The sequence below is a fragment of the Sus scrofa genome, chromosome 6, assembly GCF_054392235.1.
Source record: "Sus scrofa isolate SSC_HxYL_T2T_F1_AM1 chromosome 6, Sscrofa_HxYL_maternal_Yorkshire_Landrace_v2.0, whole genome shotgun sequence".
In the NCBI taxonomy this organism is placed as follows: Eukaryota; Metazoa; Chordata; class Mammalia; order Artiodactyla; family Suidae; genus Sus; species Sus scrofa.
Window position 1 is genome coordinate 163,871,566 of NC_139388.1, and position 18,706 is coordinate 163,890,271.

The window sequence follows — 18,706 nt, forward strand, 5'->3', positions numbered from 1 at the left end:
ACTCCCCCTCACCCCCACCTTCCGCCCGCCTCCCCTTGGGTTATAAGACTGTAGCCCACTGAATCCTCCGGGCAGAGCTTCCTTGCCTGCCCACTTGCATCTCTCAGAAGCTTCCTATCTTAACAAATCTATTTCTTGCCTATAAAAAACAAACAAACAAAAAACTTCTTTGTTTGGGCCTATGGCATGCAGAAGTTCTCAGGCTAGGTATCGAACCTGAGCCACAGCATAAAAGCACCAGATCCTTAACCTCTAGGCCACCAGGGAAGCCCCAAATATGCTTTTTAAAATACGCAACATCCCAGATTTCTGATGGACAGAGGACCATGTTCTGCCAAACAATGCCCTAAGCAATCAACCAAACTAAGAATCTTCCTTTCTTGCCCTTCAAAAGCTGTCTTGGTTAAAACACCTTAATTGGAGAATAACATGGATTAGTTACAAAAGCACAAGAGGTTCATAAATGGCATGGAAAAGTGCCTTGTAAAAATCCCAATACTGCATTTCTAAGAAGCGCCTATATGGAAGCAATATAGGGAGTATAGGCTCTAATATATAAAACAGTGTCCTGATTCCAGTCATATTTCCATACCACAGCTGGTGAAAAAATATCACACTGATTACTGGTTTTAGATAGTTAAATATGAGCTGGAAGACATTTATACTGGTTAAATGAGACTACTCTAAAACTTCACTAACACTATGCAGCTATCTCCTCTCTTTCTCATTTACAACTAATAACTGAAATCACACCTCATTAATCCCATTACCAAAACAAAAAACAAACCAACCAAACAAAAAAAAACCCAAAGACTAATGCAAGTTTTCACAAATTTTCTTTACAAAACCATCATCTGTCTAGGAAGGTCATTTCAAATTTCTCATATTTTCTTACTCTTTTTTTTTTTAATGATTTTAATTTTTTCCATTATAGTTGGTCTACACAGTTTCTTATTCTTACCTTTAAAATTTCTGGCTTTGTTTTTTCCATCACATGAGTCAGGCTAAAAAGGTGAAACAGAGCTTCCCGGACAAAGAATGCCCGTTCACTGTACCGCTTCAGTGCTTCTGCAATCTGAGTTTCATTGGCTTCTCCAGACACCTTTGAACATAGCCAGAAGATGAGCTTTTAGGATTCTTTTCAACCCTCTAACTGTCTCTATCCAAACATCATGCATGGATGGCATCCAGGATAGCTATGTAAAGCTTGAAACAAATGGCAATGATTAGTTTCTAACCCATCCAGAAAAGTCGCCCTATGAAGGTATACGTATGTTAAAAAGATGTATCTTAGATAGGCTCAGACCCTACTATAAGCCTATGGGTAAAATGATCTATACTGGACCTAACATAAATCTCAAGATACATAACACTATTAATAAGGTCTTATTACACAAGACTAGGTTCCTATCTGCCTCTTAAGGTAACCTTCTCCCCTAATTCACAATGTTATAGCTACACTGGCATTTTTTTCCCCGGATCTTTCAATAAGCCAAGCTCTTTCCCAGCAAAAGGCTACTAAATACAATATCCTCTCTGACTGAAATCTTCCCTTTCTCTGCCTAACTTCTGTTTATCCTTCCCAATTCAAGTTAAATGATATTTCTTTAGAGAAGCCTTCTCTGACCCACTAATCTAAATCAGGTCTCCCTGAAACAGCTCCATAACCATTATCGTTACCCTCCTGCCAGGTGGCCTATTCACTGGTGTACCCAACGGGGAGCACTGTGTGCGACCCAGAATAAGCACTCAATAAATACTTATCAAAGAAATGTATTAATTAACTTCCCCAGATGTATCATGCTCCCATTCAGCATCAAGAGGTTCTGTTCAAAATTAAGTCTATCTAGGGAATTTCCTATTTATACAGGTTCATATACTTATCTTTTTTTTTTTTTTTTGTCTTTTTGCCATTTCTTGGGCCGCTCCTGCGGCATATGGGAGGTTCCCAGGCTAGGGGGCTAATCAGAGCTGTAGCCGCCAGCCTACACCAGAGCCACAGCAATGCGGGATCCGAGCCACGTCTGCGACCTACGCCACAGCTCACGGCAACGCCGGATCGTTAACCCACTGAGCAAGGGCAGGAATCGAACCCGAAACCTCATGGTTCCTAGTCAGATTCGTTAACCACTGCACCACGACGGGAACTCCCATCATATACTTATCTTAAAGTGTCGTTCATATGCCATTAGGTAATCAGTTGAATATAATGGGAAGTGGTTCTTTAGAAAAATAATCCAATTAATGCAATTAATAAGTAAAAAAGAAATTACTGGAATATCACCATGAGCCCCAATAAATTCATGGAACTAGGTGCTGATTGTCAACAGCTGCTAGAACAAACCACAGAAAGAAAAACAACCAGATATTATGTATTTCCTTAATAAAAGAGCACAAAACCTAAGGGTCCTGCCAAAGCGACCAAAGATGAGTTTATGTCTGCAAATCCAGCTACTAATTTGCAGAAAATACGGTCAGAGACATAGGCACCACAAGCATATAATCAAGAAAAATCCAGACTGCGGGAAACTCTACAAGTCAAAGGGCTAGAATCTTCGATACACAAATTGTAAGGAAAAGAAAGGGATTTAATTTTTACAAATTAAAAGATACTCAAATGACATATCGTTTTGAAAAAAATGGGCAAGATTAACTAAGTGTCTAAAGAGAAACTGCTGGGCCACAGACTATTGAAAAGAGCAAGGACATGATTATCATGAAAGTCAGGATAGAGATTACTTTACCAGGAGGGAGGGAGGGAGCTGTGATCTGGATGGGGCACATCTGGGGAAGAGCTTCAGCGTAGCTGGCAAGCTCTGTTTATTGGCCTGAGTGATGGTTTCAAGGGTGCTCACCTTACTTCCACTCAATAAGTTATGTATTTGTTACTTACAGTCTTTGTCTTACTTTACAATAAGGTTAAGAAAGGCAAAACCAAACCAAACCCACAATCCTGCTATTCAGAGATATAAAATATTAAGTTAGAAGATTGTCCTTTTTTAGCAGTAGCATTACAGAAGGTGACATAAAAACACTTAAAAAATGTTAGTAACTATGTTTTACCTGAGCATGTAGTATTCAGGTGGGAATATGCAGCTTTGAGCAAAAGAAGGGAGGCATCACGACTGACATTTCAACCACTGATAGGATATGCTACAAAGTTCTAATAAGAATTAGACTACAGTAGAGATGTCTACCAAGTGACAAAGATGCCCATACTGAACGTTTGTCAGATTGTAGGAATAACAAAGGATGTTTCTTTACAAAATGCTTTTTAAGCTGTGTATAATATACACATAAACTTTGGTCTTAACTATATATTCACATATATAAGCAGTTATTGAATAAAGAAAATTTTCCAGGTATTCAGTTCTTTTTGAGTCACTGAATTTTTCTTAGATTTTCTTAGATTTGGAAAGAAAGTGAGCTATCATATGAGATAAAAAAAGATGTAAGGGGGAAAGCATTTAACAATTGTTTTTGTCAGAATTCATTTATCCATATTTGGTTGATTCTAACAGCTTTATAACATCTTATATGAAATACAAAATTAAAGAACTTTTGTTACTGGAATGTAAATCATTCTATGCCAGATTTCATTGCTTGTATGTTTTCTTCAGTGATCAACACTTCTCTAGCCAGTGATAAACTCTTTTTTGTGTGTGTCTTTTTGCCTTTTCTAGATCAGCTCCCACAGCATATGGAAGTTCCCAGGCTAGGGGTTGAATCGGAGCTGTAGCCACTGGCCTACGCCAGAGCCACAGCCACACCAGATCCGAGCCACATCTGCGACCTACACCACAGCTCACGGCAATGCTGGATCCTCGACCCATTGAGCAAGGCCAGGGATCAAACCCGCAACCTCATGGTTCCTAGTTGGATTCGTTAACCACTGCGCCACGATGGGAACTCCTCACACATCTTTTAAAAACACTTAGTGAAGTTCCTTCCATGGCTCAGCAGAAACAAATATGACTAGTATTCATGAGGACACAGGTTCGATCCCTGTCCTCGCTCAGTAGGTTAAGGATCCAGTGTTGCTGTGAGCTGTGGTGTAGGTCGCAGATGCGGCTCGGATCTGGTGTGGCTGTGGCTCTGGCATGGGCTGGTGGCTACAGCGGATTAGATGCCTAGCCTGGGAACTTCCATATGCTGTGGGAGCGGCCCTAGAAAAGGCAAAAAGACCGAAGAAAAAGAAAAAAAAAAAAGATACGCGCACCCCTATGTTCACTGCAATACTATTCACTGTAGCCAAGACATGGCAACAACCTGAATGTCTACTGACAGATGAACGGATTAAGAATATGTGGTATATATACACAATGGAATACCACTCAGCCATAAAATAGAATGAAATAATGCCATTTGTAGCAACATGGTTGCAACTAGAGATTATCATACTAAGTGAAATACGTCAGAGAAATACCATATGATATAAAATACCATGATGTCACTAGCACGTGGAATCTAAGATATGGCACAGATGATCCTATCTACAAACCAGAAATACATCATGGACATGGACAGCAGACTTGTGGTTGCCAGAGGGGAGGGAAGAGAGAGTGGGATGGATGGGGAGTTTGGGGTTGGCGGAGGCAGACTGTTACATCTGGAATGGATGGGCAATGGGGTCCTACTGCACAGCACAGGGAACTGTGTATGACGGAGTCACTCTGCTGCACAACTGAGACTGAAGAAACATTGTAAAGCAACTAGACTTCAATAAATCAAATAATAAAGCATCACCATACTAAGACAATCATTTCGGACAATGATTTTTTTTTTTTTCCTGTCTTTTTGCTATTTATTGGGCTGCTTCCGCGGCATATAGAGATTCCCAGGCTAGGGGTCCAATCGGAGCTGTAGCCATCGGCCTACGCCAGAGCCATAGCAACACGGGATCTGAGCCGTGTCTGCAACCTACACCACAGCTCACGGCAACGCCGGATCGTTAACCCACTGAGCAAGGGCAGGGACGGAACCCGCAACCTCATGGTTCCTAGTCGGATTCGTTAACCACTGCGCCACGACGGGAACTCCTCGGACAATGATTTTGGACAAAGTGGTTCTTCATCCACTTTGGTAAACTGGACAATTCTAAATAAGAAAATGGAACAATCTCAGCTCTCTCCCCTTAAGAGGACCTATTACTTTTCAGTTCTCAAATTACTAGTCAAATGAATAATTCAAAAGAAAGGTAAATTCTTGTGTATAGTTGAATAAAAGGCAAAGTTCTAATAATTTCTATTTTAAAAAATTATTATTATTTTTGGCTGCCCCAGGCCAGGGATCAAATCCAAGCAACAGCTGCTACCCATGCCACAGCAATGGCAACACCAGATCCTTTAAGCCACTGCACTGGGCCAGGGATCAAACCTTCATCCTGATGATGCAGAGACACAAACGCGCCACAGCAGGAACTCCTTTTTCAATTATTTCAAAACAATGATTCTCAACTTTGGCTGCATATTTTAAAGCTAAAGAGCTTTAAAAAATACCGATGCCTGGGTCCCATCTCCCTGTGGTTCTGATTTAATTGAGCAAGCTCCTTAGATAATTTTTTTAAAGAAAAATTCCAGCTTTATCAAGATTTATAATATTATACGTATATATCTGACATACACATTATAAACATTCAGTGTGTAAAACATGATAGTTTGACACCTGTATATTCATATGGTTAGTTGTCATACCCACCGTCTCAAATAATTACTCTGGGTAATTTTTATTACAGGCAAGGTTGAGAATCACTGCTTCAGTGTTGAGAGAGGTGGAAACCAGAGGATAGCAAATGAAGCAGGTGTTTCTAGAGCCAAGATTTCAAAGTAGTAACAGTTCTGTTAGTGAAATCAAACTTGTTTCTTCACAGAGGCATCGTGGAATTCAGATGTCCTACTAGACGCAATTTAAAAACTTAGGCTAGGGAGTTCCCATCGTGGGGTAGCAGAAACGAATCAGACTAGGAACCATGACGTTGCGGGCTCCATCCCTGGTCTCGATCAGGGGTTAAGGATCTGGCGTTGCCGTGAGCTGTGATGCAGGTTGGAGATGTGGCTCGGATCCTGCGTTGCTGTGGCTGTGGCATAGGCCAGCGGCTACAGCTCTGAATCTATCCCTAGCCTGTAACCCCCATATGCTGTGGATGAGGCCCTAAAAAGCCAAGAAAAACAAAAAAACAAAAAAAACTTAGGCTAGGAGTTCCTGTTGTGGTGCAGCAGAAATGAATCTGGCTAGTATCCATGAGGATGGAGGTTGGATCCCTAGCCTCGCTCAGTGGGCCAGGGATCTAGAGTTGCTGTGATCTGTGGTATAGATCCCAGGTACAGCTCAGATCCCCTGCTGCAGTGGCTGTGGTGTAGGCTGGCAGCTACGGCTCCAATTCGACCCCTAGCCTGGGAACTTCCATATGCTGTGGGGCTTCAAAAAAAAAAAAAATTGTTAAAAACTCAACTAGTGTCCGTGACGATGTGTGTTTGACCCCTAACCTCACTCAGTGGGTTAAGGATCCAGTACTGCTGTGAACCGTGGCACAGGGCTGCAGCTACAGCTCCGATTAGACTCCTAGCCTAGGAATTTCTGTATGCTGTGGGTGCAGTCCTAGAAAAGACCAAAAAAAAAAAACCTCAGCATAGGAATTCCCTTCATGGCACAGCGGAAATGAATCCAACTAGGAACCACGACGTAGGGCCCTTGTGGCTCAGTGGTTAATGAACCCGACTAGAATCCATGAGGATTTGGGTCCGATCCCTGGCCTGGCTCAGTGGGTTAAGGATCTGGCGTTGCTGTGAGCTGTGGTGTAGGTGGCAGATGCTGCTCGGATCCTGCGTTGCTGTGGCTGTGGTGTAGGCCAGCAGCTGTAGCTCCGATTTGACCCTTAGCCTGGGAACCTCCATATGCTTCCAGTGTGACCCTAAAAAGCAAAAAAATAAAAAAAGTTTTTTTAAATAAAACCAAAAAACTTAGACTAATTCACTCTAGGGTGTGTTGGTGGTTAAGAGCAATCAGCAGAAATTGTACTAACAGACGACTTTTGCCTTGAGAAGATGATTTCGTGTCGTTTACTAGGGACACAGTCCTTTCATCCTTCAGGACAGAGGTCAAGCTCACCTCTTCTGGGAAATCCTTCCTAAACTCCCAGTATACAGGCATGGCTTCCCCTTTGATTTTTACAATTCCTTACTATCTGACCCATTTGTTAGGCAGTTAAGTAAACTGCAAGAGTAACACACATTTTTATGCCTCCTCCACCAACGAGCCCTGTAGAGATCTATTTTGTTCCATAACAAGTTGTTAAGTTCCTCACATTGTTGCGGCCCTCACCTGGCTCACGTGATCTAGACCAACCTGGCTCTGGCTCCCACTTCTCCAGCCTTATCTTATCACTCGGAGACTCCCATCGTGGAGCTCTAGCCCTCTAGCCCAGCGGCCTTCGGCCTTCTTTCGATTCCTCAGATGTACCTTGCTCCTTCCTCCCAGACATCTTTTGCATTTGTTATTCTCACTGCCTGAAATTTTCTCTACCAAGCTACTCATCCATAAGATCTTCATTCATGTATTAAGTCCTCAGAGAAGGCTTAAATGAAGTAGAGTCTCTCTGTTTGTTTTGTTTTTTAGGGCCGCACCAGTGGCATATGGAAGTTCCCAAACTAGGGGTCAAATGGGAGCTACAGCTGTCAGCCTACGCCACAGCCACAGCAACGCAGGATCCCAGCTGCATCTGTGACCTACATGTCAGCTCTCAGTAACGCTGGATCCCACTGAACGAGGCCAGAGATCGAACCCATAACCTCATGGACACTAGTCAGATTTGTTTCCGCTGTACTACAAAAGGAACTCCAAGTCTCTCTCTCTCTCTTTTTTTTTTTTGTCTTTTTGTCTTTTCTAGGGCCACACCCTTGGCATATGGAAGTTCCTAAACTAGGGGTCAAATGGGAGCTACAGCTGTCAGCCTACACCACAGCCACAGCAACATGGGATCTGGGCCGCGTCTGCAACCTACACCACAGCTCACGGCAATGCCGCAATGCTGGATCCCCAACCCACTGAGCAAGGCCAGGGATCAAAGCCCCAACCTCATGATTCTTAGTCGAATTCGTTAACCACTGAGCCACGACGGGAACTCCTCCAAGTCTCACTCTTAAATATTGTCAAATATAGTATTGTGTATCTCCTAGATTCTTAGCACTATGCAGTTTAGGGCATATACATGTATATGTGTACATGTGTCTATTATGTCTATTATATACTAATATATATGATATATAAACATGTATATTTAAAGCACACACACATGATACTTGACTGTCTGACTCCCTCACGAAATTACAAGCTCCATGAGGGCAAGATCATGCTTGTCTGGCATCATCATCTAATCCCCATGTCTATCACACTGCATAATGCACAGAGGCACTTGATAAAATATTTATTGAATGAATAAAAAAGAGTGACTCTAATTTTCTACTTTCTATTTTTTAAAGTCTAAATTTACAAATAATCTAAGAACTGAAAAGTTTTAAGATGTTTATAATTAACGTTTCCTTCTCCCTTTTTGAGATCAATAATGGCTGCTCAAAAAAGGGAACCCTCCTACACTGTTGGCGGGAATATAAATTGGTGCAGCCTCTAAGGAAAACAGTTTGGAAGTTCCTTTAAAAACTAAAAATAGAGTTACCATATGCTCCAGCAATCCCATTCCTGGGCACATATGGAGACAAAACTACAATTCAAAAAGATACACGTACCCCTGTGTTCACTGCAGCACTATTTACAATAGCCAAGACATGGAAGCAACTTAAATGTTCATCAACAGATAAATGGATAAAGAAAATGTGGTATATATACACAATGGAATACCACTCAGCCACAAAAAAGAATGAAATATTGCCATTTGCAGCAACATGGATGCAACTAGAGATTATCACACTAAGTAAAGTCAGTCAGACAGAGAAAGACAAATACCATATGGTATCACCTACATGTGGAATCTAAAATATGATACAAACGAACTTGTTTATCAAACAGAAACAGACTCGCAGACAAAGAAGACATACTTATGGTTACCAAAGGAGAAAGGGGTTAGGGGAAGGACTAGAAAATTAAGAGTTTTAAGAGTTCGGGATTAACAGATACAAACTACTGTATATAAAATAAACAATACGGTCCTACTGTATAGCACAGGGAACTACATTCAATATCCTGTAATAAAGCATAATGGCAAAAGAACATGAAAAACTATATATATATATATATATAGTATATATATATAAAAATATATAAAAATATATTTATATATAATATATAATATTATATATTATTTATAGTTTTTATATATATATATAAAACCAAATCATTTTGTTGTACACCAGAAACTAACAGTGTAAATCAATTATACATTAATTTAAAGAATAAATAAATAAAATAATGGTTTGCTCAAAAAAGATAACCTGCCATTTGGTCACAATACTCACTTCTAGACCATCCCTAACTCTGCCCCAGGTAGGATCAAAGGATGCGTCTGCTTAAGAGGTGTAGGTAGTAGGGGGAAAAAAAATTGGGCTCTGCAATTAGATTGATATAGATCCAAATGTTGCTTCTAACTAATAATTGTAAATCACATAATTTCTATGAGTCTGTCTCTCATCTATAAAATGGAGTTAATACCTATCTATAGATATTAATATATACACTATAAAGCATGTATAGGATATGATGTGTTGAGAAAAATACTAGTTTTCCTTAATTTGTTACAATTCTGTAGCATTCAAGGTCTGATTCAGATACCATCCTCTATCAAGCCCCAAATTCTCCAGCTAGAAAAAATTTCTCATACTCTCTTATAGAAACTATACTGATCTTGGCTACACAGTTATTTGTGATCACAACATCAGTATTCCTATTAGGCTCCTTGGAGGCAGATTCTATATCTTTTTCATCTTTGAATCCCAAACTGTACCAAGTCCAACAGAATTTAAACTATTAGGCATGAAAAACCTTAAGAAAAGGAAAATTTTACCATTTCTATAATAGAGATCTCCTTGGAGAACCTGCTCTCCCATTAGATATTCAATTCAACACGGAGCATCCCTAGTTTCTTTCAAGTGATCCATTAGAAATGATATATTTATGTGGTTCAAAATAGCTAAACATTATCAACATACATGAGAACAATCATTTATCGAGGGAGGGCACATGACATGACCTGCATTTTATGTATATAATTATTAATCATCAGAAGAATTTCATAAGGTAGGAATGATACCTATTTTATAAATAAAGAAATTTAAGTTCAAAAAAATTATATCATAGCTTACTCTGGATCACAGAACAGGTAAGCCAGGATTTTAATTAGGACTCTCTAAAGCAAGGTCTTTCCACTATATAATGTCCTGTTTCATGACTGTGTTCCATATATTATTACGCATTCATCTTAATGGAGTCTTATGCAACTAAAACACTGGTCAGCTTGATAAAGGAACACAATTTTTTTTTTTTTTTTTTTTTTGCTATTTCTTGGGCCGCTCCCGCAGCATATGGAGGTACCCAGGCTAGGGGTCAAATCGGAGCTGTAGCCACCGGCCTACACCAGAGCCACAGCAATACGGGATCCGAGCCGCGTCTGCAACCTACACCACAGCTCACCGCAATGCCGGATGGTTAACCCACTGAGCAAGGGCAGGGACCGAACCCGCAACCTCATGGTTCCTAGTCGGATTCGTTAACCACTGCACCACGACGGGAACTCCATAAAGGAACACATTTTTAAAGTCTAACCTTCAAATGTCCTTCGCCTGTGAGGAACTCAGAGTAGCCAGCATCAGTGGCCAGCAAACCTACAAACTGCATGCTGGGCCGTTGTTGTATAAAGGCTTCAACAGCTTTATCTGTCACATGCTTCCTCCCGGAAACATCCAGGGAGACGAGGTTGGGCAGGATGTCCTTCTGTTCTAGTAATCGAAGGGCTATGTCTGATGTAAACTGTTTGTCATCTGAAATATCAAGATGATTCAGATGTTTTAGTTCCCGAACAACATCCAATATCTGGGTAGTTGTCATTTTTAAACATTTCAAGTGATGCATGGTTAGAGACTTGAGTCTGTCTTTGCAGGCTAGCAGAGCTGTGATGTCAGTGATAGAGGTGTTAGAAATATCCAGGCTCTCTAATCTGGGCAACGAGGCAACTTCGGCCAGGTCTTCATTGTAAAAGAGGACGTTGGTGATGCTTAATGCTCGGAGGCCGGAAAGCCGGCTAAAGCACCGCTCATAAGGGTCTTCAAGGGAGAGAGTTAATGAGTTCAGCACTAGGCACTGGAGATTCTGTTGGATCCACTTGTTACTGCCAAGCCCGCTGATGATGTCTGTAATCGTGATGTCAGCATTCACACCCGTGGCGTCAAGTTCCACCAACTTGTGGTGGCAGAAGGCTTTCCGGAAAGCAACAGCAGAGATCTTGGCTTTGCGAATGCAAGCTCTCTTCAAGCGCATCTGGTTGCCCCTAAAAATACCTACGGTTCCATCATTCAGGAGACCTGGAGGAAAAATAAGCAGCATTTTAACTTCAAAAAAAATGGTTAAAGGATAGCGATGATTTCCAGCAGACTTCACATCTCCAAAGCACTCCCATGTAACACTATTTCACTTAATAGACATGATAATTCAGTAAGATACGAGCACGACTATCTACGATTTATAGAAGAGTAAACTGGGGTTCAAAAAAGTGGCCTTTCACGATCACAGAAATAGCACACGTCAGAATCAGGATTGTGGGAGACATTTCTGAAACTCACTAACATCTGGTTCTCTTTGCTTTCCCGGATGCATGGGCAATGACCTTTCCCAGCCCATTCTTGGATGGGGCTACGTGTCTAGTTCTAGCCACTGGAACACCAGAGCCAAGCACAGAGTATTATGGAAGCAAAGAGAAGGAAGTGACCCTCCACACCTGGAGAAATGGAAGAGAGTCCACGGAAGAGGTGACCTTTGATTAAGTCCTTCAAAGATGAAGGGAAAGTTCAAAGATGGAGAAGGAAGGTGAGGGGAATTAAAGGAAGAATAAAACGTGTAAATAAAGCCTTAGAATACATACGGAAAATCTTTATTTTACAAATATTTTACAAATATTTTCAGGTATTTGTATACCTGAAACTAATACATTATATGTTGATTATACCTCGATTAAAACAAACAAACAAACAAACAAAACCCCAAGCCTTAAAGATGTGAAAGCCCATCACATAATCAGAAAACGACAAGTAGTTCTTCCTACTGTACAGCACGGGGAACTATAACTCATCTCTTGTGATAAAACATGATGGAAGATAATATGAGAAAAAGAATGCATGTGTGTGTGTGTGTGTGTATGACAGGGTCACTTTATAGCACAAATTGACACAACAGTGTAAATCAACTATAATTTTAAAAATTAAAAAAATAAAAGAAAATGATAAGTAGTTGTATACACTTCTTGAACATAAGAAGCAGCTAGAGAGAACTCTATGGTGTTTCCCTGGTAAAGGGGGAGAAAGAACACAGGGAAAGACCTAGATAAGAATGAGAACATGGAGCAGTTGCAGAGATTTAAGTATGCAAATGGAGAGAGACGGGAAATGAGACTAGATGACTCTGAAAAGTAAAGAGAAAGCAGGGAGTTTTCGTTGTGGCGCAGTGGAAATGAATTCGACAAGCAACTGAGGGTGTGCATTTGATCCCTGCCCTTGCTCTAGTGGGTTAAGGATCAGATGTTGCCATGAGCTGTGGTGTAGGCCACAGACGTGGCTTGGATCCCGAGTTGCTATGGCTGTGACATAGGCTGGCAGCTGCAGGTCTGATTTTACCCCTAGCCTGGGAACCTCCATATGCCATGGGTGTGGCCCTAAAAAAAAAAAAAAAAAAAAAAAAGAAGTGGTGGAAAGTAGACCGGCTAGGGATGTTGGAACACAAAGAATATTGTGGAATCCCTGGGCTTTTTCCTTGTACCATACATCCCAGGCTTGAAGAAGGTGGCAATGAGAAAATACCAACAAGTACAGACAAAAATAGCTCTGCCTCCCATCAAAATCTGCTCACTTTTTATTTTTTTTAATTCCCACACCCATGACATATGGAAGTTCCTGGGCCAGGGATTGATCCAAGCTGTAGCTGACAACCTACTCCACAGCTGCAGCAATGCCAGATTCTCTAACCCACGGTGGGATCAAACCCATGCCTCCACAGTAACCCGAGCTGCTGCAGTTGGATTCTTAATCCACTGTGCCACACTGGGAACTCCAAAATCTGCTCACTCTTACCAAAGTACCAGAAAGAGGCAGCCTAGCAAGCAGGCAACTTTTAGACAGTAACTACTTCACTTCAGTCAAACAAACACCACGGAAAAACCTGTGGCCCCACCCTCACCCATACCAGCAAAAGCCATGAGGAGAACCTAGACTTTCACTCTTGCTGGACCTAGTTGCCCCCGTCTCCCCACAGAGCGGCATTAGAGAAGGCTGAATAGGGAGCCAGGATTGTCATCTCTGTAATGTCAGTGGATACCACGTGGGAAGCCTGGTCTTTCATGTCCATCTAGCAGTGAGGTGCTTCTCCACTTCCCAGCTGGAGAGGTGTCCAAGGAAGCCTACTGGAGAGTCAAGACTCTTTTTTTCTTTTTTTTTTCTTTTTGGGGCAGCACCTGCGGCATGTGAAGGTTCCCAGGCTAGGGGTCCAATCGGAGCTATAGCTGCCAGCCTACACCACAGCCACAGCAACATCAGATCCAAGCCGCATCTGTGACCTACACCACAGCTCATGGCAACGCCGGATCCTTAACCCACTGAGTGAGGCCAGGGATCAAACCAGCAACCTCATGGTTCCTAGTCGGATCCGTCTCTGCTGCGCCATGACAGGAACTCCCGAGAGTCGAGACTTTTATCACTGCCCAACAGTAATGAGGTCAGCTCATCCCAACATTGCATCAGTGGGGGCCAAGTGAAGAAGGGACATGAGGTCCTCACACCCATCTCAGCTAGGGAGGTACAGCAGAGACCTAGTGGGATACCAGAACTGTAACTCCTGCACAGCAGTGATGAGAAGCCCCGAGTCTTGGGTGTCAGTAGAAGTCAAGTTGGAAATCAGAACATTTACCCAAATCTGGCAGTAACAAGGCAGTGCCCTATCTTCCACTGCTGCAGTGGTGTCAGAGACACAAACTACATCAGAAAAGTCTCAAAACATAATACCTGAAATGTCATATTTCAATAAAAAAATCACTTATCATACAAAGGACCACTGAGATCTCAAACTGAAAAAAAGGACCAGTGAGATCTCAAACTGACAATCTATAGTTGTCAACATCGAGATAACAGAAATGTTAAAATTATTTGATGAAGACTGTAAAGGAACCATCATAAAAATGCTTAGTGTGCAATTACAAACATGCCTGAAATAAATGTCAAACAGAAAAACTCAGAAAAGAAATAGAATATATAAAGAAGAACCAATGGGAAATCTTGAAATGGAAAAGTACAAAAATAGTTGGGCTCAAGAATGCAATAGAAGGAACAGAGGAAAGAATCAGTGAACTAAAAGATAAAACAATAGGGAATTCCTGTTGTGGTTCAGCAGAAACGAACCCGAATAGTATCCACAAGGATGTGGGTTTGATCCCTGGCCTTGCTCAGTGGGTTAATGATCCAGTGTTGCTGTGAGCTGTGGTGTAGGTTGGCTGCTGCAGCTCCAATTTGACCCCTAACCTTGGAACTTCCATATGCTGCAGGTGCGGCCCAAAAAACCAAAAAAAAAAAAAAGATGAAACAATAGAAATTACCCAAAGCTAAAGAATAGGAGGAGTTCCCTAATAGCCTAGCAGTTAAGGACACAGTGTTGTCACTGCTTTGTGGTGAAGACTGGATCCCTGGCTTGGGAACTTCCACATGCCATAATGTAGCAAAGAAAAAAAAAGAGAGAACAGGAAAGAAACAGACCGAAATACATGGATGATTATAGCACTATCCTATTCATAATATTAGATACTATATTCATAACAGCTAAAAACTGCGAACAACGCAGATGTCCTTCAGGGATGAATGGTCATACAAACTAACAGACTCCATAACCTGGGCTACTACTCAACAATCAAAAGGAACGGACTGGGAGTTTCAGTCATGGCTCAGCAGTAATGAATTTGATTAGGATCCATGAGGATGTGGGTTTGACCCTGGCCTTGCTTAGTGGGTTAAGGAACCGGCAGTGCCATGAGCTGTGGTGCAGGTCACAGATGTGGCTTGGATCCTGCATTGCTGTGGCTGAGGTGTAGGCCTGCAGGCAGCTGTAGCTTCGATGAAACCCCTAGTTGGGGAACCTCCATATGCTGCAGGCGCTGCTCTAAAAAGCCAAAAAAAAAAAAAAAAAAAAAAGAAATGGACGATATACACAATAATCTGGACGAATCTCTAGAGAATTATACCAGTCAAAAAAGCTAATCCTGGAGTTCCCATCATGGCTCAGTGGTTAAGGAATCCGACTAGGCACCATGAGGTTGCGGGTTCGATCCCTGCCCTTGCTCAGTGGGTTAACGATCCGGCATTGCCGTGAGCTGTGGTGTAGACTGCAGATGCGGCTCAGATCTGGCGTTGCTGTGGTTGTGGCATAGGCTGGCAGCTACAGCTCCGATTTGACCCCTAGCCTGGGAACCTCCATATACCGCAGAAGCGGCCTTTGAAAAGGCAAAAAGACAAAAAAACAAACAAAAAAAAAAGCTGATCCCAATGAAATAATGGAATAAATGGAATGGTTATAATTCCTGAAATATAACAATGGATACATATAAAGTTATAGAAACGGAGGTAGGCACAGGAGAAATATGAATGTGGCTGTAAGAGAGCGACATGAGGGATCCTTGTGAAGATGGGAATCCGAAGCCTATCAGTGTCGCAGCCTTTGGTCACAGCCTTATTTCTCTGACCCTTCTTTGGAATGCATTACCTGCATTCATTATATGTGTATGTGTGCATGTGCGTATATATACACACACAGCACTTTTGCTGGGACTTTAAATATATATAATAAATGTACATGTTTATATTTAATATTTAAGAGAACAATGCTTGTAAATATATTTATGTTTTATATACACACACACATGACACACATATATAAAGTTACAACACAATTATACTATTATCAGGTATTTAGGAGCAGGAATACCTTTTTTTTTTTTTTTTCAAATCAGCCATTTATTTATAATGCATATTATTTTTTCAAATACATAGAATTTTTTTTTTTTTCCCACTGTACAGGAAGGGGGTCAGGTTATCCTTACATGTATACATTACAATTACAGTTTTTCCCCCACCCTTAGGAATACCTTTAATGTAGGTGTAGGAAGGTTGTGGGGCCGTGAAAAGAGCACAGATTGAGAATCAAATAGATCTGCATTTGAACTAGGACTCTACTACATATTAACAGGGTGACTCTTAACAAGTTATTCCTTTGAACCTCAGTTTCCTTATCTGAATATAAATGGGATAAAAATAGCTACCGTATAGGTTTTGGAGAAAATTCTAGAAAAGCATATAAAATGCCTGGCCTCATAACATGCAGCAGACAATCAATCAATGATAGTTATTATTACTGCCCCATTTTCATTCTATTTTATAATTGTGGGCAAACTGTATTTCCTACTTGTAAGAGTTTATACACTCCAAACATATAAAGGTATAATATCTCTTTCAACTTAAAACTCAAAGATAAATTTTCAATATACATAACCAGAATTTCACAGGTAAGTCTTTCAGTTTATTTTCAGAATTTGTTTTTGAAAACAGAATAAATTAGCTATGATTTCCCAATTCAAACGTTAAAAGTAGAAACCAGTTTTTCCACAGTATTATTATTATTATTATTATTATATTATTATTATCATTATTATTATCATTATTGTCTTTTTAGGGCTGCACCCACAGCATATGGAGGTTCCCAGGCTAGGGGTTGAATCATAGCTGTAGCTGCCAGCCTACGCCACACTGACAGTAATGCTAGATCCAAGCCGCATCGGCCACCTACACCATAGCTCACGGCAAGGCCAGAAACTTAACCCACTGAGCAAGGCCAGGAATTGAACCTGCGTCCTCAAGGATACTAGTCAGATTCATTTCTGCTGACCCATGACAGGAATTCCCCACAATATTATTTATTAACTCTCCTGTTGCCAAATGACAATGTAAGTACTAGCAGACTTCTAGATGTCTATTTTGGAAGGGAAGTTATTTTTGCCATGAGAATGGCTTCTCAAAACAACAAAAAAGGAACCAAAAGATTTTTCCCAGATTACAAAAGGAAAATGCTTATTCCAAATCATACAGTAAATGGCAGGATGGGCAAAAATAAATGAATTCCTTTTCTTAGAATGAGAAAGAGGCTTTTCTATTATTAGAAACAAGGCTTTTCTATTATTTCGGAAAAAAATAATTAAATGGCAACAGCAGCACTTCAAAATCCAATGCCAATTAACAGCACATCAGTTTTTGTTTCCTGTCTATTTTATTTCTTACCATGAAAAGCCATGGTCTGAAGCAACCGATCAGCCACCTCCTGTGGGAACACTCCAGATTCCTGCAGACACAGTGTTCCATCTTGTCTCGCTGAGCAGAACTTCTCAAGGTGAGTAGTCAGGAAATTCAAGCAGATATCAAGTAAGGAATAAGGAGATGCCTCCTCCTTGGAGCCCAGGAAGAAACAAAAGGAACACAAAGCCAACAATTTAGCTTCCAGAAAAGTGGAGAACACAACACTCATTTACATTTTCAGAAAGTATTTCTACTCAAGTGTCTACCGTGTGCTAGATACTGTCTTAGACAGTGGGAACACAACGTGTGACTGTGGGAATACAAGTGTGACCTCTATTCTCAAGAAGCAGGAGAAAAGAACACTCAAATGAATATTTGCAGAAAGTCTATTAAACAGTGTAACAGAGGAGATATTGGGTAGACACAAGCATAAAGCAAGATACCCTAAACAGTCAAGGATGGTCAAGGGAGACCTCAGAGGCACAACAGATTAATCTTCCTAAATTACCACCCAGGACCCTCTACTGCTCAGAACTTCAATGGACGTCATAGGCCTGAAGACAAAAGACAAAATTCTTAGGCTGTTAGATGAATGATGCCCGAGTTGTTCCAAAATCTAGCCCCGATTTACTTTCCAACTTGATCTCCCACAAAATCCCCATCCAAGCCTAATAGTTCAAATATGATCAATTTATTTGGGTAAAAGAATGTGCTTTAGCTGTTATCCTCAAAAAAGAAAAAGGTGGACGTTCCCAAACAAATCTGTCTAGTATCCGTGAGGGTGCGGGTTCGATCCCTGGCCTCACTTAGTGGGTTAAGGATCCTGTGTTGCCGTGAGCTGTGGTGTAGATCGCAGAGGCAACTCAGATCCCATGTTGCTGTGGCTGTGGTGCAGGCCGGCAGCTGCAACTCCAATTCTACCCTTAGCCTGGTAACTTCTATATGCCAAAGGTACGACCCTAAAAAGCAAAAAAAAAGAAAAAAGAAAACAGAAAAGAAAAAGGTGGGAGGTCCTACTGTGGGTTAAGAAACTAAACTGATTGCAGTAGTTTGGGTTCAATCCTTGCTCAGTGCAGTGGGTTAAAGGATCTGGCATTGCTACAGTTGTTTTCAAATAAATATAAAGACATTCATATTCATGTATCAGAAAACTTGGCCTAATATTGTCA

General features: G+C 41.0%; 1 protein-coding gene across 7 annotated transcripts in view; it reads right to left on the reverse strand.

Annotated features, from left to right (window-relative positions):
* The window catches only part of ZYG11B (zyg-11 family member B, cell cycle regulator), a 72,694-nt gene that overhangs the window by 29,571 nt on the left and 24,417 nt on the right, over positions 1-18,706 (reverse strand). For all 7 annotated transcript variants that reach the window (XR_014808279.1, XR_014808278.1, XR_014808277.1 and 4 more), the window contains exons 2-4: positions 17,523-17,688; positions 10,771-11,525; positions 962-1,102 (exon numbers count right to left, since the gene is read on the reverse strand). Coding sequence is in view for 2 of the 7 variants with exons in the window: in XM_021096631.2 (XP_020952290.1) it covers positions 962-1,102; positions 10,771-11,525; positions 17,523-17,688 (1,062 nt within the window). In the remaining 5 variants the exon portion in view is untranslated. The remainder of the gene's footprint in view (positions 1-961; positions 1,103-10,770; positions 11,526-17,522; positions 17,689-18,706) is intronic.